Here is a 27967-nt window from a genome sequence, read left to right on the forward strand (position 1 = left end):
CAGCCACCATTACGGCTGTAGATGTTTACTGGCGGTTTCGAAATCCACAGTTTGAGCGAGGTAATATGTATGCAACAGATACAGTAGGTTGGTATCGATGGGCATTACCTACCTAATACATCTACATGTGTATTCCCGTCAAACTGCGGCCCTTCGCTCGGACACCATTAGAGGAAGTAAGTTGCTACTCGCCGCCCCAGCCCGTTAAGCTTACGATCTTGACGGGTTTGGACATGATAGTCACGGGTTGCTGACCATAAGAGGGCTCTCTCGTACAGACACTACGGGCACTAGTCGTAGTGCCTAATCCCGAGCATGTCAACTGGTGGTGGTAGGGGCAGTACTCGGCAGGTACTCTGGGATAGGCTTGCCTGCGTGCTGCTCGTCTGCTGCTGGAGAAAGCTGATGAGAGTGTGCAGCACAAGACCAATCAATCCGGCCAAGTGGGCCGGCCGGCTTAATCCGTGGGCAGTACTTCTGTGTGCTGCGCTGTCGACTGTCCGGACTGTGCAGCCGATGGAAGCGGGCGTGTATTTCCTTTTTTTATTATTGTAACTCTCTTAATACCGAAAAGGAGGCAGGTTCCTGTAGCCCACGGCCAGGACGCCTCAAGAAGCGGTCAATTGACACGTTCGAATCGTCCCGTCGGAACCCATTCGTATACATACTGACAGGCGTTGGCTGACAGGGCAGACCGGGGGATGGCCACCAACGACATCGCCTCACACATAGTTCGGGGGAGGGAGGCGGTGGGCGGGCGGCTTGGCTGGCTGTCTGGTGCTGAGTGGGACACGCGCATTCATGATGACTGAAGACGACCATGATGTAATCAATGAAAGGGAGTCCCTTGGAATCTCTTCATTTTTATGCTTATTCGCTTCTAAATAGCAGTACGGAGTAGTAGCACATGCCGTGGTTTGGTGTGCCTTGGCCTGTAAGTATGTATGTAGTTTGGCGATTGAACTGATTAGGGGGTAGTTTCACGACTAAATAACCTGGCGGTAGGCGGGGCATCATTGCGCTTTGGGCTTTCTTTTGCTCCTTCTAGAGAACGGTAAAACCGGGTTAAGGTTGTCAGGGCGCCTAGATGGGTATATCTCAATTGTACTTACTTTTCCAACAGCCGCGTTTCCGATGGGTATATGTACCTCTGCGGCGGGCGTGCACGATTGATCAGGAAAGACGAGATGCCTCTACAGAACCTATATCTATCTATGTATGTAGGCTGTATGTTTCTGCTGTTTATCTAATTAGGTAAGAGAATGGTCGGCTGCTGGAAACGAAGGGGCGGAAGAAAACACACAGCCCAGTCTGATAGAGACGGGCAATTCCTCTGCGGGTTGGCAGAATCCCATCTCTCTCTCTCCCCTGTCTCTTTGTCCTGTCTCTCGCATCACGCTAGCCACGACTGTGACAACGACTGCCCTCATTTGGGTCAATGGTCGTTTAAAAGGCCTTGAAGTTTGGTCAAATCGAACCAACTCTCGCATAATTCATGTGAGTAAGTGGCTAATACGGAAGAGGGTACATTTCATACACGTAGCGATCATCATCAACAATCGTTGAAACGCAGGGGGGCGTTCTTCTGGTCTGTCTACTTCATACCTGGGTATTGAAGGTACATTCGATTGCCCCAGGCCATGCTTGCTGGGCTGGCTTTCTTTTGCTTTGTGTACCAAGCTTTCCACCAGATCAAGGTCAGGCGAAGGAGAGAGCAAAGAGCATCGTTGAAGGAAGAGAGAGGGGGGGTAGTACACGGACACAAAAGCTTCATAATACGCAAAGATTGACTGACACAAAGAGTTGATATATGCATGAACAGTAGTAGTAGCTTGAGGTCAGTAGCACCTGCTGGGAGGGGAGAGGAAGCCAAAATGCATACCACATACACAGACATCAATTTGATGGATGCTATGCAGCGGTAGCACCAGCACCAGCACCAGGCCAGCACCAGCACCAGCACCAGCACCGCGCATCAAATCAGACTAATAAGGTTGGCTTGAACGCTGCTTGACTACCTCGCATACAACTTACTACAACCATGTACAAACACGACTTCCTGTTCTGCAAGTGATTAATTCGCTGTACATCCTTGGTAATGCCTGCCTACTCCAAATGGCTGTTAGCTGGTCTGCATCTGCCCTGCTGCTCCCGTACATCCAAGACCCTTGTCCTGGGTGGTGCCTTTGCTGGGGGCTTGGGCAAGAGAGTGCTGAGGGAGCTGGGAGCACTGCAAAGGTCGCTCTGTGCAACAAACCACTACAAAGTGTACCTGGGCAGTACTTTGTCTTAGGCCGACCCACTTGTTCTTATGCAACTCAACTCAACTCAACTCACGCTCTTGATCCACCATCCACCATTGATCCATGGACCATCCATCCATCCACTCACCCCGGGCTGACTTCCTTTCTCCTCTTGAGTCTTGGACCCAAAGGGACAGGACCCGACCCGTACAACCTCTCTCTCGCTCGTACTTTCTAACCTACCTACCATAATTCTGCTTTACTCTTCTCTCCTACTACTACTACTCTACTACTACTACAACAGCAGCAGCTTGAATACCGAGCCCTTTACCATTCTCTACTTGACTTGGCTTTTCGTAACGAGTGGTTTCCTGCTTCTACCCATCCTCTGTAATTTGCTAGCCAAATTCGCTATTAGCCTGATCATGTAACCAAGCTGCATTCGAGATCGACCATTGTCACGCAGGACTCTCCATAGTCTGGCTGGGTGCAGAGTGCAGTGCAGGTGCAGGTCCTTCTCCTCGAACGAACCTCAACCGGACTCCTCAAATCCCCATCCTCGACATTACTTGCTTCATACATTAGTTTACGCCAAACAACATCCTTCCCTCCCCCTTGAGCTCGGAGCTCACCTCTCAACATGCCGGCGCTCGCGATCCCCGATACGGGCCTCCAGCTGGAGAGCCCAACCAACACCCCCAGTTCTATGCCAATGCAGGCCTTTGGGCTTGTCCTAAATGACGATGTGATTGAGGACATGATTAGATGTGTACAAAATGGACAGAACCTCGAATTGTGCTTAGGGAACAATCCGGTAAGTTGTTGTTCAGGTGTTCCGCCCAGGCTCTCCTACTATTGTTCTGCCAACAACAAGAGCGAGGAGAATGGGCAGCACGCTCGTTCTTCTCGCTTCATGATTGGATTCGCACAATCGTCCTGTTTGATGCTCCCAAGTCCTCTACATCGTGGTCCGGAGAATAAATCTCTCTTCTTCATCTACATCCACAGACTCTTGTCCCCAAACCAGTGCTAAACAACAGTACCTGCAGAGCCTGCGATACGGCAACCAAGAACACGACATCAAGCCGACACCCAATTCCTGCGGCTACGATTTATTCCTCACAAACCCTGCCGAGTCGGCGAGCAAAGCGCAAAAGCTGCCAAATCCTACAATGTCGATCTTCAAGAGCTACCCGTCGATCGTGCCGGTGCAGTCCACAATTTCGGTCCAGAAGGTCACCAAGGCAGGCAAGGGAGGCAAGGCGTCCAAGATGCTGCCGAACGGCAAGAATGCCATGTCGTCGGTGTACTCAAGCAACAGTACGACAAGATCGCTGCCTACAAGTCCTGCACCCAACGGTGTCATGTCACCATCACTGAACCCGGCTTTCACAGCCTCCCAACAAAAGCTCGAGAAGAACAAGGAGCAGCGCAGTGTCATCGTGCATGAACTAGCCGTGCGAGACCAAACCCCAGAGCACCTGAAGGGGAAATGGGGTGGAACCGAGTCTGAATTCAAGGATGTCCTTGGCAGGGTTGCCGACCTGATCAACGGCAAATGGAGCATGAAGAAGCAATTCTGGAAGGAGCTCGACGTCTGGAGCTACGAATACGACTCACAGGATGAGCGCCAGGCCGCAATCGACAATGCTATCAAGCAATACGACAAGCAACGCTACAGTTCTACCGCACCCGAATGGGAGCGTTTGTTGAAGAGGACAGACCGGGGCAAGGGTATCGTGCTGAGCAAACTTCAAGATCGGCTTGCGAAGGGCAATATCACCCCTGTACCCAAAGCCCCCAAGGCAGAGGATGCGGGCAAGAATAGCAGCGATGAAAGCTCCAAGACAAAGGGCAGTGAAGCTATGGCCAGGTCCAACTCGCAACCAGTCGCCTCGAAACCGAAGACCAAGGTGAGCGACCGAGAAACACAAGCAAAGCGCCTGCTGTCAAACAACACCAAGAAGCCAGCTCCGCCAAAGAAGTCGGCACCCACGAGTAAGCCAAAACCGACGGACAAGGGCGGGGCCAAGAAAGTACTGTCGGCGGAATTCGTGCAAGATTCTTCAAGTAGCGAAGATGAGGTTCCCCTGTCCGCTTCCACAAAGTCGAAACCCGCCGAGAAGACGACGGACCGGACGATCTCGAAGTTGGCAGAGAAGATTCTTGAAAAGCCCAAGGAATCGCCGGCACCAGCACCTGTATCGAAGCCCAAGGCCAAGCCGGTTGTAAGAGCACCAAAGGCAGCCCCTGCCAAACCATCTGCAGGCACTTCGAAGGCGGCTTCTAAGCGGTCTCGCGAAGAGGAAGATAGCAGCTCAAGCTCTGGCGCACCGCTCGCCAAGCGCTTGAACAAGACAAAGGAGGCGCTACCGAAACCGTTGTCCAACGCGACAACATCCCTGAAGCACCGCCAATCCGATGCAAGCCAGAACTCGCGGGTCACCGCATCGTCAAATGTGTCTTATAAGAGCAAGAACACGTCACCGGCAAAATCCTCACCTTTGGCATCTTCACCGCCGACCAATGCCTCCGATTTCGACGACGATAGCCACGGCCAGAGCCAGAGTCAACGGCAAGCTGCACGCACGAATGGTATCTCGAACGGCGCATCCGCTGTGTCAAAGAAGCGCAAGGATTACACGCGAGACATGGAAGTCGTGCAGCCCACGAAGAAGCCTCGTGTGAGTCCGTCAGTCTTGAAGAAGGCTCAGGATTTCGAGATTTACTACAAGAGATACGAGACTCTGCACCACGAACTGATCTCGGTCCGGGATCCACCGCAAGAAGACCTCGACAAGCTGTTGAAGATGCGCGCGAGACTTGCGAACCTGAAGGATGCCATTTCACAGGAGGTTTCCGGTGCCGCATGAGGTGTGGGCGCATAAGCACCCAACAAGAGAAGGGATGGTTGATTTTTAGGGCAACCAGTTTTATATTGGAGGCGAATCATAGAGGACGGCATTTTCATTTTGGCTGCTGCCACCGCCCATGACGATCTGGGTTTGGGTGCCAGCGGCAGGTTAGCATCATCATACAGCGACAATAGGGGGGAGAAAGGCCCTACATGCATATTTGTTTACCTGTTTTCTTTTGGAATGGAACGGACACTCGGAACGACATTTGGCAATTCTCGAGCATAGGAGTCACGGCGTAGCACCTACATGGACCAGCGATTTTCTCCATTTCCATATACTCTCAAGGCGTATCTGCTTTTTCTCTCCTTCTCTCCTTCTCTCTATTCTTTTCTTTTTTTTTCGTCAAGGTGTGTTTGTCACCATCTGCATTACCACACAAGGATACAGGATCTGGAATGGAAAACATGCAGGTACCAGCTTTTGCATCAAGGGGTTCCTGCACGACGTGACGCGATGATGGGTACATGCCCCGGATATAGAAAGACAAAGGCCGCACGCGAAGCGGAAAGTCAAGCGAAACATGAGGGAGGAGAACACAAAGACGAAGCCTCTCGCCGATGGGTGCAGAGCAGCATTGCGATTTCATATTTTTCACATTTTATCCCCCCCTCGGTTGCGGGTGGCAACCTGTCAGGACGCACTGTCGGCCGTGATGCCGATAAGCTATGTAGCCACAAATCTCTGATATAATTGCAATACCACATGAGATTCAACTCGCCATCGAAATCTGGTATGCCCATGAATAATGCAATGGAATGCCGTGCTGTGTGATGAAGAAGATGGCCCTGCATGTGCTGACGTATGCTGTGCTCGCTCACCTTGGGTCTCGGTCTTGTGGTCTCTCAACCGGCGGACGCGAGCCAAGTTGGTTCTGCTTACACCCAAAGGGGGGTCGGTCGGTCGCACACGAAAGCGGATTCCAAAGGGAATGGGCTTGGTGAGTGACTTACGTATTTGCTTCGCCGTACTACAAACACTACGATTACGTACGGGTAGAGGAAAGGGCGGCGGCCATGGGGTTGGGTTGGTGGGTATCTCTGCTGGAAAGGGTTTCAGATGAGTGCTGCTGCATGGTCTTTTTTGAAGTCATCATCATCATGGTTAGTTATATGTATGCAGCGGCGCGGCCATGGAAGGAAGGAGAGAGGCAAAATGTCTCGAATCCTGATCCTGCCGAGTCTATTGATGATTGCGGGTACGGCGGGAAACGAGCGCGCGACCCTGCATGCGTCAAGCGGCGTCATGCAGGCAGCCCAGCTGCTGAGTGAGGCAGGCCGCAGATCATTGCTACTGCCGCATTCGGCATATTTGGTTGCAGGTCACGTACCTTACCACGGCGGATGAACGACATCTTCTGCCTATGTAGATCCAACGACGAATGGCCTAAAGTATCGTCGTCCCCCCACACAGAGAACCAAGAGAGCCCGGGCAGGCAGTCCATACACCGGTGCTGCGCTGCTCACACATTACGAAACGATTGGGGGGTGGGGGGGGGGGGCATATACAAGCACCATCCGCAAAATCGGGTCGCCGCACCCGTGAGGGCCCAAATACCTGACACGAGAGCAGCGAACGCAGCAATAGCAACACGAGCACCCAGCATTCTTGACATTACAAGTCTGAGTGACACTGCGTCTCCGATATAAACAAGAAGCCAGGGAGAGTAGACCGTACTGGGCCTATTCTCTTTCTTTGCATACTAAGCAAGCAAGAGAGCAAGCCTAGTTGTGTATCGCATGCGAGAGGCATCGGTAGGTACTGAAAATAGCTTCGACAGATGCACGATGCTGCCGCTGTTGCTGATGCGGGACACAACTACAGGAGAGGAGGCGAAGGAGCTCGAGGGTGTGACAAAGCAGACCTTGGCAACCAATCGCGCTTCAGAAGAGCTGGTAGATGGGAAGACGACTAATGCCCCTACCCGTACCCGCATCCGCTCGCTTACATCTGGGGCCGGGGAAGATGACGGCCGGCCGGCGAACGGAGGCTGAAGAGCTCTGAAGACCGACGACTCTGGAAAAGGTGTCCAGCCCCCCTTGAAGGGCACTTTACCTGACACACCACATACATTATCCTACTTCCCCGCCGAGCCGGTCGTGTGGTATGTGTGCTATGTATGGATTGGCGCTGCTCTGCCCCCCTCCTCTCGCCCCCAACTGCATAGTCCGCATACCTGGCGTATATTGGGGCCACCTTCCTATTCAAGCCGTCGTTATTGGTCCCGGCAGTTCGGTAGGTGCACACACACACACACACACACACTCGGCTGCTTGCACACACCGAAAGGATCGCGAGTGCCCCCGACCTGTGTGCATCCGGCCTAGGGCCTGGGACAGGGTACTGTCAGGAATATTTTCCCAGTGCGAGCCCGAGTTCGGTGCCAAGGCGAAGACTTTGGTCCAACTGAGCATATCTGCCCCAATGTACCATGAAATGGGTATTAGGTAGTAAAAGATCCGCTGGAGTCCAAACCCCATCCCCTCTCGTGTCGGCTGTAATCGCGGTTATGGGCTGTTGTTGTAGTTGCAGTTGTCATCTGCCCAATGGTGGTTCGGCATAACTCACTTAGGTAATGCAGAATAATAGAAGCAGCCGGCTCTCAGCTCTCCACCGGGATCGGGAAGCCAGCCGTGGGGCCCTGGCGTCGTCGCATGGCTCGGCGGGCAGCGGCTGGCGGGCGGCGGGCCTACTACAGTACCAACAGAGGCCGAGGTTTGGTAGGGGTTGTGGAAAGCAAGGATAGAACGGACGAAAAGGAACAAAGAAGATCGTCGTTTCAACCCACGCGGGGCTACACGAGAATGCCTGGCTAGACAGGGGAGGGGCGCATGGGCTTTCGTTGATGATCAGACGATGCAGGTCCGGTTTCCTCATCGCATGCAAAGGCAGAATAACGCCGGTTCGTCGTTGGTTGGGCGCTTAGCTTCGACAACATGGAGTTGAGAGGGGGAGAGGGGAGAGATGCTCCGCCGCCTTCTTCCTGGAAAGTTAGAAGCAAACAATTGCATGTAGGTCGGCTTGACCCAGCGCTCTGGTAACACTACAGCAAAGATGGGCCGGATTACTCATATGGCTCGTATACCTCATTGGTCACACGGAACCAGGAAATGTAGGCCCAGCCAAATTGAACCGACCTCCTCAACGGGCAGGTATTGATTGAAATGTGGTGACATACATGCATACCAACACAGCCATCTATCTCGCCAGGACACCGGACCCCGCCAACAACAAACAAAAGCATGGATGCCAATCCTATCTGACTTCATACACACGAGCGGGGTCCGAAGAGGAGACGAGAATGAGAAAGAGAGGAGGGGAGCACAAACCTTGAAAGAAGAAGAAATGCAGAATGCACGGTAGCAAGCAGCAGCAACAGATGCATCGATGTATTTAGCAGATATGCCTGCATGCACGCAAACTGCAAACCAAGCAAGCAGAGCTAAGCGAGCAAACAATGTTGAAGCTAAAGCAAGCAGGAAAGTGCGATGAGATTTGGGCACATCCGTTATGTAGCTCCCATCATCGTTTACCTATGATATGCAGGACGCGCTTAGCCAGGGTGGTATATGCACGCATGGCGCTTAGGACGGAGCAGCTCCTGGGGTATGTCATAATCTGTCTGATAGCAATGAGTATCTGATCCTATTAATAACACACACACACACACACACACACACACATTGCTACGCCAGGCAATCATCGGCATCATGACACCCCGGTCTTCCACCAGGATGATTATACCTCCGGGTGTCGGCATCCAACTGGGCTGTGTAGGTATGTATGTAGGATGAATATGAGAGATCCGTGAGCAAGGTATGCACTGACACACCTCCTCGCCCATCCATCTAACTGGGCAAGCAAGCAGCAGAGGAGGATACATGGCCCTGTCGGAAATATTAGCGGTGTTCCAATAAATGGACCGAGAATGGGTAGGTAGATCATATCTCATAACTGGTATGCTTGCTCCCCAGCTAAATCCACCAGCATAGCTAGATAGGCTCAAGGCAGTACAGGCCGGCATCGCGTATGATTGATTCCCCATCCAACCTCCCCCGCCCCCTTGCCGTGCTCGTCGCATGGTGTTAGCTCATGTAGTGGGCTCTCTTGCCATCGCTATGGAGGTCGGTCGATCACCATGTGGGGATACACAACGTGCTGCCCCTGTACGGTTCGTGTAATGGAGCCTACTGGTGTGTGCGATGGTGTTGGAAGAAGCTCTGGATGATTCCTTCTTCCAACATCCATCGCCACCCCACCCACGCTCGCCTCCGTCAAACGGTACATCTGTGAGGTACAGGCCCAAGTACCACGACTTGCAGTACAAGGAAAGCTACAACGTGGTGAGGTAGGATAAAGCGGCTTCGCACATGGACGACCATGCACGTGGGCTTAGATGTGGCCTTCGGCCCGTGGCTGGCTGGCTTGCTCGATAGATGTATGCTGCATAGAGACCATGTACGGCGAGGGGTCTGAAACAAGTTGGGTATATGCCAAGCATCTCAAACCGTGGTGGTCGCCTTCCCATCTCTTGGAGGCTATCGCTATTGCTACATGCCGCTCCCCGAGCTTGAAGGGCATGGTGCTGAGGTAGTCATTCCACCGCCTCAGTGCTTGGTGCTTGACGGTCTACGTTGCCACACGTCCAGGGAAACCACATAGCATACAAATCACACACATATTATGGCCTGACAAACTTCGATAGGACGTAGCCTAGTTTGTTAGGCATATGATGGCAACATCAGTGAGGAAGAGCTACTCAATGGACAAATCGCTTTTGATGATGATCTCGTGGCGTACACTGGATATCGTGGGATACAAATTGCTTTGATGACCTTATGTTGATAAATCAGCGTTCACCAGTAAACCCATCTCAAGCCTCCCATCTGCGACCAACGACAGCAAGATGGCAAGAAAGCAGCAACAACCCAAAGACATGAACCCAGACCAGTACGGGTTCCCGCAGTTCCCCATGCCCTTCAGCCCAAGCCACGGCCACCACATGCCCGTCCCCTTCAATCACTTCCCGTCCTTCGGCGGCATGCCTTATGTGAACCCCAACGGAGCCCCCTTCGTCATGCACCCGTTCGCCGGTGACCTCGCCAGATCACACGCACTTGCCAAGAGGGACGACATCAACGGCAATGCGGACGGACGGCGGCCGCGAGGCGCCGTCAATGCACCATTGGACGACGACAGCAAGCCTTCAGCCGCAGAGCGGCTCTGCGCCGCTGCTCGCAAACTCCACGAGCAGATTAAGGAAAGTATCGAGATCTACAAGGCACTACAAGAATTCGACCAAGAGGTCAAGGAGGTGAAGGGCTACGTTGGCAAACACATCCTTCAGCAAATGTGGGCCAAGAAGGTGGAAAAGTTCCAGAACGACAAGACTGAAGAACTGCCACGCAAGAAACTTTCCAATCAACAAGAGTACCTGACCGAGCTGCTCGACGAGACGGATGCCGCTGCTCAGGACCTACTTCCTAGCCTTCAGCTGGGTCGCCATCAATATGACTGTCGGAAGACAATCCTCGACCAAATCCAACAGGCGGGAGACCGAGTGCGGGAATCCTCGGGCAAGGCTAGCACGAATAAAGATGCGTACGATGATCTGATGAAAGACTTGCGGTCAATTAAGGCTATGACACATCCGAAGACGTCAGCTATCTACGGCTTTGAAAAGCCAGATGTCGAGTTTCAAGACCAAGAGGACGTTCAAGATGACAACGATGACGATGCTTGAAGGCAAGGCATCAATGCCCCAGGAGCGGTGCTAGGCATGGCTCAAGGGCGCGATTGGGTGTTCGCAGAGGGATGGAGGAAATGTGTGCATTTTCAGACGTTAGCAGTATCCTAGATCAAGTGGGAGGGAAAGGTGTCTTTGTACCACGTACCTAGAAGAAAAAGAAGGGTGAAGCATCGTCCTCATCAGAGTAATCAGAATCGAATTGTAGGCGCATGGTCCCCCCCGAAGGAAAGACTGCCACCCACGCTGCGTATTGCACTCAAGTGATTTTGTACACACAATCTTCAGAACAGCTCTCCCATAGGGTACACCGGTCGCCCCCCGTCTTCTCCTTGCGGATATGCACGGGGGTGCCGGAGCCCTGTTTTCTGATGCCCATTCTAGACTTGAAGAGTCAAGCCAGGTCCTTACGGACAGACCACGTCAGATCCCACGCTGGGCGGGCGACTGGTAGAAAGTGAAGATTACTCCGAATTTCTCATATGCAATGGCAAGGCCTGGAAACCTCCCAAAAGAAGGGATCCAGGCCGAGAGACTGCTTGCGCAGCCTCTCTGTGTTTGTGGCATAGAAACGCAGCGTTGATGAGGACGATGCTTGGGGAAGGAAAAGGAAGGAAGGAAAAGCAAGAGTCACCCAAAATTCGATATTTGAGGTCAAAATTGCATGGAGCAAGCAGCGGCAGTCAAAAGTGGATCAGTACCAGCCAGCCAATCAGAGCGGCTGATTGCGGTCAAGTCTGGTATCAGTGGACCCTGGGACCCTTAGGCTGCTATTTTCTCTACAGTAGGTACCTTCGTACCTGCCTATAGCGGCTTATGGCTTCCTCCCGAGCAAGTCGGCGCCGCCATTTGCCTTTTTCTCGGAATACCGTATGATTGATTGACTCGATCTGACACGCTAATCCAGTATCCATCCGGGATGGCATATGGTCTAGACCTCTGCTGTCCACATGTAGGTAAATAGCCTCCCTTGTCCGTTTGCGCCGCTTTCTCCTTCTCTTCTCCTATCGTCTTTCTTTCTTCCAACTCTAATTCTCCTGTCTCCTTCTTGAATCTCCGCGTGCGTGCCTTTAAGAGAGAGAAAAATAAGAAAATTAAACACAAATCCCTCAAATATGCATACCTCTCCGGCAGACTACCCTCAAGTTTGGCAAAGGCCAGCTTTTGAGGACTTATTGGCATGTCTTCAAAAACTACGTGTCGATCCACCAGTTTGGAATCCCAGTTCATCACGCAAGATCATTCTGAGGGACCACGAGAACTCTGCGGCGTTCCGCCGCGAAGTGGCGGCTTATCTCGGCACCATCATCTCGAGCAGTCTCAAATGGATCGACGACGATGACCAGAAGGAGATCTTGTGGGAAGAGGCCAGCCGGCGCTTGTCCGAGCGGTGTGGCAGGGCCGGTATGGGCGAGATCACACGGAGATGGCCCTTCGAAGATGCGGCATACCCACCCTTTGAGCTGACAATCCGTGAGCCCCCTATTACTGGCGACGCTCTGGGTTTAAAGACATGGGGCTCCTCGTACGTCCTTGCGCAACAGCTGAGCCGGATCGCCGCCGGGCCGCTGTCGCACTTGTTGCCCGAGACGGCTACGGACGACTCCGTCAATGTGCTGGAGCTTGGGTCGGGAACCGGTCTCCTCGGCTTGGCAGCAGCCGCGATCTGGCAGACAGGAGTGGCACTCAGTGATCTTCCGAACATCGTACCAAACCTTGCCTTCAACGTCGGCGCGAACCGTGCCTTGATCGAGGCCCGTGGGGGTCGAGTCGAGGCAGACGCATTGACTTGGGGTGGCTCGGGCGAAGATGATGGTCAGCTCTTCGCGAAGAAGAACCAGTTCAAGGTTAGATCGTAGCCCAATGCACACCCTGAGGATGTATATTGACCATTACTTACCAACCATATACAGATCGTGCTGGTAGCTGATCCGCTGTATGACGATGATCATCCTGTGCTGCTCTCGTCGGTTATTCAGGACCACCTGGCTCGTGACAGCGATGCCCGGGCAGTCGTCATGGTACCGCTGAGAGATGCAGTGACGAAAAAGCTCCTGTCGACCCTCCGTGTTCTCTTGTCACAAGGAGACAACCCGGTGGTGTGTTTGGAAGAGGACCTTCTCCCTTGCCAAGATGACTGGGATGAGAACGAGGAATCTACTCAACTAGAATGCTGGTGGGGTATCTTCCAGCGGCAGCCCATACAGTGTTGACACGACAGCAGCGAACTACCACCCATGGTTCAGACCGGCGTAGAAAGGTGTTGATGACGGACAGTTATGATGATTCTTATGAATTCTAGGTAGACTAGACTAGAGCGTGGCATTGCGACAGCCCGATAATTCTGCTGCATAGATAGATGTTAGACCTGGGTAGAGCCATGGCGTAAAATGGATTAGAGCGCGATGATTTCCTTCACCTTTTCACCTTTGCCTTTCGTACCGTCCATTTGCAGTCCCTAACATGATCTGGAACTCTATGTGCTGTGTTATGCAGGATGGTTCTCTGTTTGTACCTAGAGTACCTACAAGCATTTGGAAGGAAGGACGGATCACTACGTACGTGGATTAAGCGAGACATGGCAGCTGTATGGATCCAATATATTATCACAATACTCTATTTATCGAGGCACATTAATGAGTGACACTCTTGGCCACATTCCTCTACATCAACGTTAGAAGGAACACCAAGATGTAGTATCATGGTTGAGATAGAGAACCTAGTAGCCGTAGATGAGATTGAATTCCAAGTATCACAAGACCAACTTACTCTTGGCTCCCCGGTGTGAACATACACTTATCTGAGATGCCGTTCTTGAGGGGATTGCCAACCATCTACCACGCAAAGAGGGCATCAGTTTCCATGGACAGGATTATCCTAGCTGGCACAAGGAAAGGACTTTGCCGTCACCAAGTCGACACAAGTACGTACCTCAGGGCATCATTGCGCCTTCCTTGATTAGCGATTAGCGGTATTTCGACGGCTCGTTGACGTGCGCGTCACGAGGCTCGTGCCTATCGGGCAAGTTTCGCGGTGTCTGCCCGCAAAGTTGCCCATGGCCGTCACTAAAACGTGACGAGTGTCTATCGAATCGATTATTTCGATTATGCCGATGATCCGATAATGGCAGTATACCAAGCAGCATTCCTTTAGAACAGAGACTGGGTAGACAATCGATCTGGACATGTATAAATAGGTCCCTTCTCCCCTCAGTGAACCTTTCTCTCTCTTCTCTTCCTTCTTCTCACCATCCAAAACATCTCTTGCTCATTGCTCTTCACCACCATCCAAAACATTGCTTTCTCATTGCTCTTCACCACCAGTCTCTCTCACATGGTAAGCCACTACCTACTCCAAGACAAGGCACACACAAGCATACACCTTCTTTCACACTTCACTTTGGGAAGTAAAGGGAAGATGGAACATGGTCTTTCCTAAGTCAGGGCGTAGGTAAAACCCATGACCTTGCCTTCTTATTTTCCTTTCTCTTTCCAACAACCATCGCGTACCCTGACATACACCCAGCACTCTTTTCATCGCACAAGACACCATGCACTTCACAACCTGCTCCCTCGCCACCTCAACATCGCTGCCGTACTGACGCTACATCTCCAATCCTCTCATAGCCATTACCTGGGAACTGCCTGTCGAGTATATCTTAGGCTAGCAGGCCCCGAAATGTGCTACCAACCCACTGCGGTTTGATCTGTAAACTGTGCCCTGGTCTGGGGTTGGCTGTAGGCCATATTCTGGCTGCAGGATACGCTCTGGCTACAGGGCACACTCTGGCCGTCGATCTCGCTTTGAGCATGGGGAGAGGAAGCCGAAGCGCTTCTTTACAGTCGAGGTCCTCGCCGGATCCAAGACCTGGGAGAAGGCCTTCCAGCTGCCCCTCAAGGAGGCTCAGGAGAAGCACTACACGGTCCTGTACGAGCTGGAGTCAGAGACCAACAGCGAATTCGAATTCCAGGCCCACCTGGTCCTGTTCCTGGCCATGTACGGCGTCACGAAGCTTCCAGAGGACCAGTACTGCTTCGCCACGGCTGCCGGTCCGGTCCTTGTTCATGCTCTTGCTCTCCCTCTTGCTCTTGCTCTTGCTTTTTCTCTTGCTCTGCTCTTGCTCTTGCCCTGGCGGATTACCGAGGCGCACAGGACTACATCATCGACCGCCTGAGCGTCATCATCACCCGCTACTTCAACCGCCTGGTCACTTGGAAGTCGATTCCCAACTTCCTCACCCGAGGAGATATCGACAAGCTCTACCTTCTCGAGATTAACGAAACCTACATCGCGTACAAGGACTCCAACATCCGGGGCAAGAAGTTTCCAGAGCGAGCCACCAAGTCAGGTTCTGCAGGTAGAGTTGCACCGCGGCATCTGCTCAAGATCAATGGCAGGTAAGTATCTCTCATTTGTTCACAAAAGCATCCGCTTCCAAAGGTTCGTTGGTTGAACCTTCCTTATCGCTCTCCACTTCCCTGTCATGCTTGCCTCGTCTGGGTCAGCATCGCCATCTGTGACAAGAATGGCATTTGTAAGAAACCAACTGACATTGGCGTATGAGCAGACCAGAAGCGCAAATGTGCTACAGGAAACGATACGGGCGTCTCACACCTTCACTTGCAGCAGCCTTTCAAAAGGCAAGTTTATATTGTCCTGCTGGAGCGGCCTCGCATAGCAAGAAAGCCTGTTTCTGCGAAGATCGCCGAAGAAATAAACTAGTTTTATGGCAGAACGGCCTGTTCCTTCGAAGAACGCCGAAGAAATAAACTGGTTTCACTGTGGATTGGCTGCTCAAAGACCAGCAAGAAATATCTGAGACAGTGAGACAGTTGAAAGAGATGTCAAGTGATAAGTGTATGTATATATTTACTTGCATGTTTAAGGCGGAGACACTATCCCATTCGCAGGAGAGTGAGCCAGACCAGTGGTCATATTGGCATCTTCATTTACATTGTCCACGGAGATTTGCTAACTTGGGTCTCTAGGCACTGGTAGCTCTCGCCTCGGGTGTTACATGTCATGTTGCGGCAGAATGCAACGGAACCCTTACTGGCGCTGGTCTGTTTTTGGAAGTTGATGTGTGTAGGGCTCAGTAGCTCTCGCCAGTTCTGAAAGTAACAGAGTACCCAGTGGTACGCGCATATTCTGGCAGTAAACTGTCGCCTGTTTTCACAACTAACAGCGGAAGCACTAGAGGCGCTCGATTTTCTTGGAAATTAAGAGACCAATGGAGTCAGTGACTCTTGTCTGTTTATGAACAACAGAGTGTCAGTGGCGCTCGCTTGCTCTGGTAGTACCAGAGGCTATGGCAGTTCTCCAAATAGCCCTTCTACATCATCAATCTCATGTCCCTTCCCGGGCTACCCCCCTATGAGAAATCACTCGGTGTCAATGGCATCAGCCCTTTGTTTGATGACGGCCAAAGGGCACAAGCATGCAGAGGGCCAAAGACCAACTTACACTTTGGTGGCGGGTAAAGTCATGGCGGCTCTCACCTATATCGCCGGTACGACTATACAGGTAAGTACCTGCCTATTCAACTTTCGCAGGTGCTCTTTCCCAACGAATCCACTGACAAATTTTCTCAAGGCTGAATCTGTTGTCCAAGCGGTTCATACCAGATTGTCTATCAAACCAGAGATTGAGATGGTTTTGAGCTTCGACCCAGTATATACTGGCGAGCCTACCAAGGATCCCACCCCCAAGAGCTGAGCACCAAAACACCAAAACCCGTGGCCTCAAGTCCATCGACACACAGGACTTGAGAAATAACAACAAAGAAACCTCGCACAATAAGCAGGATCAGCAGAAAGACGGTGCTAATCAAACTCTATCAGCTTTGAGCAATTGTGGTAGCAACTTCCTTGTGTATCGAATGAGATACACGGTCGAGTACCTACACCAACCAGTCCAGTTGGGATGGTGCTGGAGCAGGCATGCCCACCAGAATACCGAGGGACACTCAAAGAGGCACTGTATACGATCCATCCGCTTCGTGGATGATTCTTTGCTACCGGGCAGTTCAAGAAAACTTGAACACTGGCAATACTGTGCCACCAACAGCACCAGCGGGGGGAACTGCTGACTATTATCTCCACCTCCATACCATGGTGAGCAAATCCATCCTTATCGACCCAACTCCATATATGCCTCGATGACTAATACATATCATGGCTTCAGGAGGTTCAGGAAGTACCGCCCTGGCATAGGCACGCAGACTATGACTGTGTGTTTGGTTTCTGGACGAGGAACTTGAGCCAGTCTTGGAGCAGGCCGACGTGCGCCTCGGCTATAGCTCTGAAGGTGGTTCCTAGGCTTTTGCCAACTGATGCCTCAGTGGCTCTGCAAGCGCTTTTGCCAGCCTTCGGCTCTCTCTTTTGTTTGACTTCATAGCTCTCTTTTGCTTGACTTCATAGCACCCCTTTCGCCCTCGGCTTTCTGGTCGTTTACACCAAAAGGCCGGGCACTATCGTCAGATTGGGTAGTCTACTCGTTGGAAATGTTGGTGTGGTCACGGCCCAACGTGGCTCTGGATACAGACCAGTTCTACGCCATCAATCTCCATGCCCGTCTTCCGAGCATCCACGAAGAGAAACCTGATCGCTCTGCACTGCCATGCCCTCAACTGAGAGACTCAACAGTCGCAGGTGGATGAAATACTCATCTCCTTCGCTGAGACGGCACTGCAGGTCGTGTCGCTCCGACACCATCATGGCCCATGTCCAGCAGTTCACATTCTCTGCGCCGCCGACGTTCGGCAAGGACGAGCAGAACCGGTTCATCCCTGACGTGCATACCAAGTACACGCGCGCGCTGATGCTCATGGACAACACCACCAAGAATATGCGTCAGATCGATGCCGCCCTCGGAGAGGAGGTATACCTCTTGGAGGCCAACGACACCTTCATCGCATACGAGAACTCGAACATCCGAAGACGAGCATATGACTACTGGTAGAGTCAACCAAGTAACTAGCATACGCCGGGAATGGTCTGCACAGCGCCCGAAGGCAATGTGAGAGATATTTAGTTGCCGATCTTGCACCGAAGTGCGCCTTCGCAAACCTCATCGCCCTCCACTACCCTGCCCGCGCCTGGGGAATGTTCCAGTCCCAGATGGATGACGACTTGGTCCGCCATGTCGGAACCGCCTCCATGTCGTTTCAAGGTTCTCGTCTCGTACCCGGCCTCTAATGCGGGTTACGATGCCGATGGAGAGTCCGACGATGATGGTCCTGGCTTGACCCGCACTCCGGCCTCCAGGAAGAGTGGCAGTTTCTCGGGCAGCGCCGGTCTCAAAGCCGGAGTAGATGCGCACCCTCTCCGTGCTCAACGACCAGGAGAAGTAGAAGTACGAGGAGGGACTGCGCGGCCTGTACGACCAATGGAGAAGGACGGCCCCGAGACGCAACCCCACCAGAACGCGAAGCAGAAGATCATGGAGTTCTCCCGCATGGTCGCCCAGAAAATCAACACTATTTGGTAGCGTCAGCAGGGCGCCGGTGGGCAGCCTGTGAACACGGCGAACCGTTTCGCCTGAAGGTCCATCGTCCATCCTAGATATGGTTGCTTGTGTACCGCCTAGGGGGCCCGGCAGCGAGTGCTTCTCGCCTCGCTCGCTGCCACCATGGAGCGGACCAACAGCCTTGCCCGTCGTGAGATCAGTAAGATGAAGCACGCGCAGATGAGGCAGTATGGCCCTGGCAGACCCGCCAGTCAGATGCAGAACATGCTCGGTACTGCTCACCCTCATCACGACAACCGCACCATCTTCAACGACAACATGAGCCGGCTGAGAAAGGTATGGCAGACCCAAGAGGCCCCGCGCATGCAGCCGCCTCCCCAGGAGGTGGCTCATCCGCCGATGCAGATGCAGCAGCCAAGGACGGGTGGACTAAAGAAGTCTGATGTCATTCTTTTTGACATATTGTGCAAACCATGACGGCGCTTCAAGAACTGGGGGTCTTCGGCCGGACCCTCTTGATCTGCAGCATCATTTCGGCACCCATTACGAAGATCTTTTGTCATAAGCCGACTCTACATCCGGCTGCGGGAGAAAAACTTGGCCATGCCTGGTTCTTCAAGGCCCAAACGATGATTCGAGCGAGACCTACAACGACTCTCTCAGCCCGAGAGGTCCTGAATAGCTGGCACCCTTGGCATGATGGCCTTGCCGCCCAGACCGGCACATGGAATTTCTCCTGCTAACCACTGCCCCTATCGGTGTCGCCGACAGTGACATCGCCCGGCACTCTGCTGCTCTCCATGGCGGAGTTGCCCCCCCTCCCCCTTAGGGCACCTGCGTTATGCTTTAACAGATGTTCCGCCCTCCACAGGGTCGACAACAAGAAAGAGCTCTCCCTCCCGACAACGACGGATGAGCCGAGGACCGTGGCCGTTCGGATAGCACGGAGTTCGTCGCCGGTCTTGGCTATCCTACAGCCGATTGTCGCCCTTCTCCTGCCGAGGTGGCTCCTGCACCGCCTCGAGCATGTTCTCGTCGAAAGTCATGCCTCCGGCAGCTTCCAGTAGAAGCGCACGCCGTTGCTGAGCGCGAAGTCGCGCCCACCGGTCGTCATGATGGTGCTCGAGCTTGCGACGAGAGGCGCCCTGGCCGATCGAGTGGAAGGCGAAGATGATGCTGGCGAATCGTGATGGGTGCAAGGGTTGGTGATAAGCTCTAGTAGACAGTCAAGACGCTGACTTGACAACGTCGTCCTCTTGCCCGGTTGGTTGGAGCACTGGCTGCAGCGCCGTGGCAACGCGAAGGCGTCGCTCGCAGTTCACCTAGCGGCAGCTCAAGTCGACTCTGCGCGGTCACCAGACCGCCATACACCATGGCTCAGGCCAACACCGCGGCCATGATGGCCTTGCCGCTCCGACCGGCACATGGTATCTCTCCCGCTAACTTCAACTCCCACCCCCAGCCTACTATGGCCCCGAACGCAGACGAATTCGACTTGCAACAGGCTATAACACTCCCCGGAGGAAGCCACATCCCTAAAGCGTTTATCCCTCAACAGAAACCGATGCTGGCCTCAACTAGGGGAAGTGCACCCTACTTTCGATCACTATGCCGAGCTCGGCATCCCGGAGACGGCTTCGGCCCAGGAGATCCGAACTGCGTACCGTCAGCTTGCCCTTGTTCGCCATCCTGACCGAAACCCCAACGACCCGACCGCCACCGCTTCCTTCCAGCGAGTAGGTTTTTCCTGTTCCACGAGGCATTCCTTCAAGTATATTTGCTATGTACAGAGCGGAGGTACTAATCCATAACGTTGGGAACAGATCCAAGAGGCCTATGAGACACTCGCAGATGCCAACAGCAAGGCAATCTACGACAATGCTCGTGCCCGAGCCCACCACCAGGCATCCGCTTTCGATACCGGAGGCGAAGCAGAAGAGGATCTCGGTTCTTGTTCTTATAGCGACTTCTTCGCCACCTTCTCAATGCAAGGGGCCAGACCGTCCCCCTACTTAGGTCATGAGGCCGGTGAGAACACCGGATGATTCCCCTAGAAATGGAAGCGGCTCGAGTCCGCCCTACGCGACATCCACGAGAAGAACGCAAGCGGCCTGTCATTCGAACAGCTGTACCGCTATGCCTACAAGATCGTCCTCAAGAAAGCTGGTGATCGTCTTTGCGAGAACGTGAAGCAGTTTGAAGAGAGATGGTTCACAGACAAGGTGTGCCCTCGCATCTTTAAGCTGATCTCCAGAAACCTGGTTGCCATGACCCTCAACGATGTCCCTGGCTCACCTCGCGAATGACCTCGGTGGCCTGCGATTTCGCACAGGCGGTAGATTATATCTTACGTCGGTATTCGAGGGGGCGGTAGAGCCCTGGTCACTCCGGCACCACCATGGCCGGTCCTCTATCAGAGTGGCCCTTGGCAAGTGATGCCGGTGATGCTATCATCGACCGGGCCGCTCTAGAGCGCCCGCAGTCTCGAAGCAACTACACCACACAAAGTGGACGTCGAACCCCCATGCCCCGTGCCAGTGATACCCCTGGGAGATTTCACGAAGATGACGACGAAGATTTACGCTGCAGCAAAACCCATGATCAGCTACCTTGGTGATCCACGCATGGATTCTCCCACCGAGAGCCCTCGGAAAGTTGCCAACATCGTGGACCACAACATGCAAAACTTCCGTCGCCTATACGCTCCGCTGATCGAGTCACTTCCCAACACCGAGTTCGACGACCCCGCTTGCAAGTCACTGGATTGGATCAGTACCCAGAAGAACCGCGTCATGCCAATTCGCCAGGATATAACCCCATAAGACGCGGCGGGCGAAATGGTACGCGGGGTGGTGCCTACGGATATGTTTGCTGCGAGGCGGCCGCCCAAGTGCAAAAGGTGCTACCCTGGAGCTACCCTGTAGGTTATCCGTCTGTCTAAGGCGTTCCGTTCCAAGCTGTACTTCAAGTACTAGGAGAAGAAGAGCCGCGCACGCTCTCCGGCGTTCTTTGGCGGCGTTCTTTGGCGTTCTTCGGCGTTCTTCGGCGTTCTTCGACATTCTTCGGCGAACAGGACGCGAACAGGACGCGAACAGGACGCGAACAGGACGCGAACAGGACATCTCTTCACACCTGGCCAAGAATCACGGCAACGGCGCCTACCAGCGCGACCAGAACCGGCGGCGAAGGGGTGCGGCGTCTTTCATGTGTCCGTGAGCCGCACCTCGCCCTCGAGTACCTGGCTGTCAGCTAACAGCGCTGCAGAGATGGTTTGAGCCGTGATGCGGTCCCCCGCGGACGACAGACAGGACCGTGTCATGCGCAATTCGCCAGGACATAAACCCGATCAAACGCGGCAACATGGTCCGTCGTCTTCCCAAGGAGTTCCGCTCTAAGCTGTACTTCAAATACCAGGAAAAGTTCATGTAGGACTCTGTCTCCGTCAAGTCCAGCCCTGATGGTATTGGCGTCGTCTATACCGTCAAGTTCTCCCCCAAGGAGGGCGGACCCGATATAGTCCGCAGAATCGATCGGATGGCCTTCAGAGCGAAAAGTCACCTGAAGGTCCACCTATAGCCTGCTGTCTGGTGGGATCTCCAGCTGTCATAATACTGGATATCTTTCCTTTTTCGAGGTATGTTTGGTGCCACACATCTTTGTTCATCGAGTGACTAGACCATCGCTCCTGAAAGCGGGTGGTCGATATAGTCGAATGACTGACCAAAATGCATAGGCGAAGGACAATCAATGTGCAACAAACAGACGGCATTCAGCCAACGACATCCTTGGGATGGCCTGTCTAATTATATTCCTATTAACAATAATAAACGCGCAATAAACTGGACAAGAATCGCCGAAGAACGTATACCCTACCTCCTAAGAATCGCCGAGAACTCGTTTCAGCTATTTCATATCGCCGAAGAACCTAGCTAACATTGAATTCAGCATCTATAAAGCAGTTATACTCACCACGCCTGCCTCGCCTGCAGTGGGTTGGGGCTACCGCTGAGGCTGTCCCTTTCCCTCTGCTTCCTCCCTCCTCCTCTCCTCTCCTCTCCTCTCCTCTCCTCTCCTCTCCTCTCCTCGCCTCGCCTTTCTGTCACGGTGTGCAGGGGATGGGGTGAATAGCTATCGTCTCAGCTAGCAAGGACAAGTCAGTATAAGTCGGGTGGTGTGGGTGGCACTCGCCTCGTGTGCATCCCAATGCATTTTGACTGATGTATGTATAGCTCCCGCCTCATTTGGTCACGCACAGCTCAGTTCAAGTCAACACGACATGGACTAACATTCAATTGCGCAACAGGCCGCTGCGTTCACTCTCTCCGGGCCGGGTATAAATTGCCACGTGCCTCTCTACCTTCGAGAGTCTCTTCTTCCTCTAGACCATCATCTAGATACCACAGTATACCATCACCAACACCACCAGCCAAACAAGCAAGCAAGCAAGTCTTCAGTCCCCTAGGTACCACCATATACCAACAGCAAGGGGAACAGCAGCAGCAACTCAGTATAGTCTGTACTAAAGAGTATAGCGCCGCCAGCATCCCCACATCAAGCCACAGGTACCGCCAGATACCAGCAGCGACAGTGACAGCGACACACAGCTTCAGTCGAAGAGCAGAGAGAACGAAGAAGCAGCATAAGCGAAGATGGGAGGTACACGATCCTACACGAACGAGCAGATCCAGTTCGTCTTGGACGCCTGGATCGATGGCAAGAAGGCGCCGGAGATCGTGCAGGCGTACCGGCAGGCATTCGGGGATCAGAGATTCGGCGTATCTCAGGTCAAATACCTGAAGTCGGCATACGGCGAGGACGCAGAGTTCGGGTAAGTTTTCCGAGATCCTTCCTCAACTGACTCCAGTGATGGGTAGTCCTCACGCCCCCTATGCCTAACCTCTTATCAAGAAGAGGACCCCCTCAAAGCATTAAAGCCACTCCACTCCCCATATTTCCACACTCTTACCCCTTGGCCATTATCATTGGCGCATACTCGAGTAACTAATCGTGTCTCTCCGCAGAGTACCTCTGGTCAACAGAGTAATGCGACCCTCCTCTGCGACAGACAGCGCCACCCACTCTGCCCGCACCCTGGCAGGCGCCAGTCTGTCGCAGAGAGGGTACGGCCGGCCCCAGATGCGACCCGTCGTCCTGAGCGCAGGCCCGACGAACCAACAGTTGCCAGCGAGCACGCAGCACCAAGCCGCTGGGTTCCCGGCACGACTGGCCTCCGAACCGGCCCCCCTGGCGACGATGCCAGGCTTCGACTTCGGCGGCCCCTCCTTCTCGGGCGGTGGCGGTCTCGTTGCTGCTCCGGGCCTCGCCGCCGCGACCGCTGGCACCATCCCAGCAGCGGCAGGCATGTCGACGACAGGCGGCAGTAGCGGCCCGCGAAGCGGCCCGTTCGGCGCGACTCGGCCTTCCCATGGCCCGGTCGCCCAGAGTGGTGGCCCAGGGCACGACACGGCCATGACCGGAAATGATTCAATCATGATCCGCAGGCATATGTCGGGCCCCGGGGGCGCCTTCTGGGGCGGACCGGGCCAGGGCGCTTCTTCACTGGCACAGAAGGGCGCGGCTGGCATGCGCTCCGCGACAGCCCCCTTTGGCAGCACCAGCGGCAGCACCCCTGACGCGACCATGCAGATGACGGCGCCCGCCCCGACTGCTTTCCCGGGTTCTTCCGCCGAGCTCGCCGGACAGGCACCAGCAGGCGGCGACGAGAAGCCCTTCCCGCTCGCACCGGCCCTGAAAAGTGGCTTGTCGGAAGACTGGGTCGTTCTGTCTCCCCGCGCAGGCCTCAGCGAAACAGGAGAAGAAGACATGATCGGTTGGCACAGCAAAAGCCACCATGGCTGCCCCGTAAGTTCTTGAGCAACCTTCTACCCATCGCCATTCAAACTAACCTGGGTGTTCCACAGATCGAGGCAAACCACCGCCACGACGCGGATGGCGGCATCCACTTCGGCGGCATGCGCGACCTCCGCCACGCCATGGCAGCGCACCTCTGCGCCAGGCTCGAGGAGGTCTCGCGACTGGAGCGCCACGCCCAGGGAGAGGAGGAGGAGCAGGAGGCGGTGATGGAGGAGCAGTACGAGGATCGCTCCGGGTTGCCCGAGCCTACGACCGCGCCGGGCTCGGTAGCTGGCGAGAGCATGGCGATGGAGCCGTGCGAGCTGGAGGGCTGAGATAGTTTAGATGCTGGACCATCATAGAGTGGACGCCGAACTCCCATGCTTCGTTCCAACGAGGCTCTGCGCTCTCATTCTGTTCTATCGTTCCTGTTCCACCACCTCCTTAATACAGCAAAGGTTAATCTTCATTAAGTCTAGTTCGATCAGTCGTGAACAGAATCAATATTTCCCCGAACGAGAATCAGTCTATAACAAACTCAAAAGCTTTTAATAATCTTGAAGCAGCTTTTTGCGGTAATACTCCTACGCCATTAGAAACTTAAGGGGTATACTGAATCAAGAAAAACGATGTGCCGTATATATTGAGGAGATGGCCATGCTGATATAGTAAATATGTCCCCCGTGTTGGGTAAATCGAATAAACAACTCCTTCCTGCTTTGCCGTAATTAATAAAACCGACGAAACGCAAGGTCTGCTTACAAAAAGTCTATAGCCAAACCACCCAGCCTTATATACGCCCAAAAAAAATCCATCCATAAGGGTATCTTCAGCAGAGAGGGCTGGAATGAACAAACAAAAATCAAGCGTTGACAGAAGTGTACGTTGGCTGTCATCCAACATATCGAATGCGCCGGGGATCCCTCGTGGTTTTCGGCTGTGACCGCCGCTTCCTTTCTTTTCGATGATCGAGAGTTGTGTGTGTGTGTGTGTGTGTGTGTATGTACGCGCCAGAATCCTAGACCGATATACTGACATTCTTTCGAGTTTCAGCTTCATCCATTTGGAAACCGAATACCAGTTTGAACAGCTCCCGCAGAAAGCTGTATTGGCCAGAGCGATGGGTCATCCATGTTATACTCTTCGCCATATCGTTGGCAGTGACTCGTTTCCCTTTGGATGGCAACGTTGATGCTTGTCGAAATGAGGAGTCGGCCACCACCAGGTTTTTGTAATTCTGTAGCAATGTGGTGTGGGTCGGCAAAGAGCCGAACGAGCCCGTGGGCAATGACTTTACGAAGGCTTGTAGCGAAGCAGCTCCATTGTGGCCCTTGGCCCCCTCGTCTCGAGAGAAGCCGACGTTCATAGCTGCTTTCAAAATCAGCATCTTGAGCCGTGCGATATTGACATCTTCTGCTGTTGTCGCCGTGGTCGCGGTACTAGATGTCCTCTGACTACTCTGGGAGTAGCTTGATAAATTCGATGCACTGCTGGACCAACGCCCACCACTTCGGCTGTTTTCTGTCCCGAAAACCATAATGTTGGGGACTTGTGGTGACTGGTCAGGCGAAATGGGTGTATCTTCGAATTCCGTCACCGGCGTTTCAGGCACTGGAGGGGGCTTTTTGGGTTTGTCCTGGGGAGCGCTTCTTAGACTCTCTCTTTTAGAGCGGTTTGACGTCCGGCTTGCCCTTCCATCTTGTTCGCGGTCGCTGGTCGGCTGGTAGTTGAAGAAGTTCGTTTGACTTGGTCTCGGAGTGCCCCTATCCGGCCGTATTTGTGTCCAGCCTTCTCTGAATATGTCACATAATTCCCAGCACGCTTGAACGGCCGAACCCAGCAATTCCTCATCAGGCACCTTCCCATCTCTCTTATTCTGCCGAATGCTAAATAGCATCTCTGCAAGCGACCAACAAGCGCGGAGGAGCGAGTCAGTTTCCTCAGCAAGCTCGTTGCGTTGTTTCATGAGCCGATGGCATAGCGTAATATAAAAGTCCAGAGTCCTTTCACGGAATGCCTCTGGTAGGTTGCGATTATCCTGAGCGCTATATAGACTAGTGCCGATGTCAGCATGTTCATTCGGGGTCGACTTGACTGGAAAATTATTTTGACGTACTGGTTGTTTAGCTCGAAGCTTACACGCAATACTGAATCTGCAGTCTCGTCCTTTCGTTGTCTTACATCGAAAAGTGCCTGGCAAAAGTCCCGACACAGGTCAAGGTTGACTCTGACGTTAAAAGAAGTATCGTCCTCGTCCCGGTTGTCATAAAGGCGTTGACAAAGTTTCCAGCAGCATTTCCATGCTCTTTCGTGATCATCGGGGGTCCCTGAAGTGATGAAAACCCGTTCGCGATGGTGGGTGCTGAGAGTAGCCAAGGTGTTGCATAGTGTCCAGCATTCTCCAAGAGCCGTCTTGAGCGACCTGATGTCCATGTCCTCGTCCCCGCTGGGTGTGACAAACTCGTCCTCGTAGTCAGCCTCAGTCTCGGGCTCGGCGTCAGTCTCCGGCTCCCTCGATTCTGGAATGACTGCTTCACAAGTAAGTATTGGAGGGACCAAAAAGGTAACAAGGTTGACCTACGTTCAAGACTGCTAGTGCTACTTGAACGGATCCTAGACGCATCGCTCAGGGAGCACTGCACCTCTTGGAGGTTCTGTGCTCTAGGGGTGGCACCCTCGAGACTAAACCTCGCAGGTTTGACATCTGTCGAGATGGGTGGTGGTGTGGGCAAGCCTGGGGATTTCGCCTATCTAATATGAGTACATTATGCGTGATGAGGAGAAGAGTTCATACCTTTGAAGAGTGGTCGTTCGGTGGTGGAACATTGATATTCTCGGGTTTTGGCGAATTCTTGGGCGACAGATTCTTGGGTGATAGATTTCTAGGCGATCCGTTTTTGGGCGGCTGTTTATCCTGAGCCGCTTTGGTTTGTGGGACAGTAGTGTCAGAGGATGCCTAAATATTGCAATTAGCGACCGAATCTTTACCTCGCCTTGGATGTACTCACCCAGCTCTGAAAGCTCTCCGGGGCATGTATAACCGAAACAGCCTCTTCACTCAAAGACTGCCGGACTTGGTCCGTTATATTAGTTCGCAGCATCAAGAGCTGCTAAAGTTAGTCACCAATGCCATAAAACGCAGATAGTTCTGTCAACGGCCTTACCTGCGGCTGTGGTTCAGAGTGCTCCGATGCCGACTCAAGTTTAGCATCGTCAGACGCCTCATCTTCTATTTCTGTGACTTCTGTTCCCACAGATGTTACCGGGGAAGGGCCCACGATATCACTGGGACTCATCAAGTGATTGTTGGCCGACGAAGCGCGAGCAATGGAAGAGGGGCGGAGGGTGTTCGACTCGACAGAACCGACAGACGACCTAATCAAAGCAACATCAGCAACCGGTAGGCTGTTACCGCAGCTCTGATAACCTACATTGTGCGATAGTGTGAGTGAGGGCGCGGCGACTCAGGCGAAGAAACCGGATACTCGGTATGAGGCGAGAACGCAGCTAAAATATTTCCGGTCGTTGACTTCAACGGAGCCTCGAGAGCCATGATTGTCCCACAGCTTGGTGAGCGAGGTCGGCAACTAGGTCGACCTTGTTATAAACCAACGAGTTAGCCACCTGATTCCGAGCGGACCGCGTCTCTTTAAACCAAAGAGATGGCCGAGAGCCCCATATAGCGCGCTTAAAACTAAGCAATTTCTGAATGACGACCGTCGGGCAGGGCCATCGGCTATGCC

General features: G+C 53.3%; 11 protein-coding genes across 11 annotated transcripts; 9 read left to right on the forward strand and 2 right to left on the reverse strand.

Moving 5' to 3' along the window:
• Positions 1–2883: 2883 nt before the first annotated feature.
• PG985_012430 (uncharacterized protein) lies at positions 2884–5116 on the forward strand (the record flags this gene model as incomplete). The annotated part of the gene is made up of 2 exons (XM_066832196.1): positions 2884–3057; positions 3293–5116. The coding sequence occupies 2 exons, from the start codon at positions 2884–2886 to the stop codon at positions 5114–5116; spliced, it is 1998 nt and encodes a 665-aa protein (XP_066680246.1).
• Positions 5117–10064: 4948 nt separating this feature from the next.
• Positions 10065–10901, forward strand: PG985_012431 (uncharacterized protein; the record flags this gene model as incomplete). The annotated part of the gene is made up of 1 exon (XM_066832197.1): positions 10065–10901. One exon carries the CDS (start codon positions 10065–10067, stop codon positions 10899–10901), a length of 837 nt encoding a protein of 278 aa, XP_066680247.1.
• A 1118-nt stretch (positions 10902–12019) lies between these two features.
• PG985_012432 (uncharacterized protein) lies at positions 12020–13117 on the forward strand (the record flags this gene model as incomplete). The annotated part of the gene is made up of 2 exons (XM_066832198.1): positions 12020–12751; positions 12818–13117. 2 exons carry the CDS (start codon positions 12020–12022, stop codon positions 13115–13117), a joined length of 1032 nt encoding a protein of 343 aa, XP_066680248.1.
• A 1337-nt stretch (positions 13118–14454) lies between these two features.
• On the forward strand, positions 14455–15305 carry PG985_012433 (uncharacterized protein; the record flags this gene model as incomplete). The annotated part of the gene is made up of 3 exons (XM_066832199.1): positions 14455–14498; positions 14682–14958; positions 15057–15305. The coding sequence occupies 3 exons, from the start codon at positions 14455–14457 to the stop codon at positions 15303–15305; spliced, it is 570 nt and encodes a 189-aa protein (XP_066680249.1).
• A 2313-nt stretch (positions 15306–17618) lies between these two features.
• PG985_012434 (uncharacterized protein) lies at positions 17619–17864 on the forward strand (the record flags this gene model as incomplete). Its single annotated transcript, XM_066832200.1, has 1 exon — positions 17619–17864. One exon carries the CDS (start codon positions 17619–17621, stop codon positions 17862–17864), a length of 246 nt encoding a protein of 81 aa, XP_066680250.1.
• A 108-nt stretch (positions 17865–17972) lies between these two features.
• PG985_012435 (uncharacterized protein) lies at positions 17973–18659 on the reverse strand (the record flags this gene model as incomplete). The annotated part of the gene is made up of 1 exon (XM_066832201.1): positions 17973–18659. The coding sequence occupies one exon, from the start codon at positions 18657–18659 to the stop codon at positions 17973–17975; it is 687 nt and encodes a 228-aa protein (XP_066680251.1).
• A 1084-nt stretch (positions 18660–19743) lies between these two features.
• PG985_012436 (Cullin-domain-containing protein) lies at positions 19744–20677 on the forward strand (the record flags this gene model as incomplete). The annotated part of the gene is made up of 3 exons (XM_066832202.1): positions 19744–19798; positions 19953–20107; positions 20426–20677. 3 exons carry the CDS (start codon positions 19744–19746, stop codon positions 20675–20677), a joined length of 462 nt encoding a protein of 153 aa, XP_066680252.1.
• Positions 20678–20769: 92 nt separating this feature from the next.
• PG985_012437 (uncharacterized protein) lies at positions 20770–21646 on the forward strand (the record flags this gene model as incomplete). The annotated part of the gene is made up of 2 exons (XM_066832203.1): positions 20770–20908; positions 20961–21646. The coding sequence occupies 2 exons, from the start codon at positions 20770–20772 to the stop codon at positions 21191–21193; spliced, it is 372 nt and encodes a 123-aa protein (XP_066680253.1). The 3' UTR covers positions 21194–21646.
• An 85-nt stretch (positions 21647–21731) lies between these two features.
• Positions 21732–21947, forward strand: PG985_012438 (mitochondrial matrix Mmp37-domain-containing protein; the record flags this gene model as incomplete). The annotated part of the gene is made up of 2 exons (XM_066832204.1): positions 21732–21796; positions 21824–21947. 2 exons carry the CDS (start codon positions 21732–21734, stop codon positions 21945–21947), a joined length of 189 nt encoding a protein of 62 aa, XP_066680254.1.
• Positions 21948–23020: 1073 nt separating this feature from the next.
• Positions 23021–24559, forward strand: PG985_012439 (uncharacterized protein; the record flags this gene model as incomplete). The annotated part of the gene is made up of 3 exons (XM_066832205.1): positions 23021–23199; positions 23393–24233; positions 24293–24559. 3 exons carry the CDS (start codon positions 23021–23023, stop codon positions 24557–24559), a joined length of 1287 nt encoding a protein of 428 aa, XP_066680255.1.
• Positions 24560–25242: 683 nt separating this feature from the next.
• On the reverse strand, positions 25243–27777 carry PG985_012440 (uncharacterized protein; the record flags this gene model as incomplete). The annotated part of the gene is made up of 7 exons (XM_066832206.1): positions 25243–26278; positions 26341–26752; positions 26806–26971; positions 27019–27180; positions 27233–27331; positions 27389–27599; positions 27656–27777. 7 exons carry the CDS (start codon positions 27775–27777, stop codon positions 25243–25245), a joined length of 2208 nt encoding a protein of 735 aa, XP_066680256.1.
• Positions 27778–27967: the final 190 nt, after the last annotated feature.

This window comes from Apiospora marii (assembly GCF_038362585.1).
Source record: "Apiospora marii strain CBS 49790 chromosome Unknown utg000009l_segment0_segment0, whole genome shotgun sequence".
Classification (NCBI taxonomy): Eukaryota; Fungi; Ascomycota; class Sordariomycetes; order Amphisphaeriales; family Apiosporaceae; genus Apiospora; species Apiospora marii.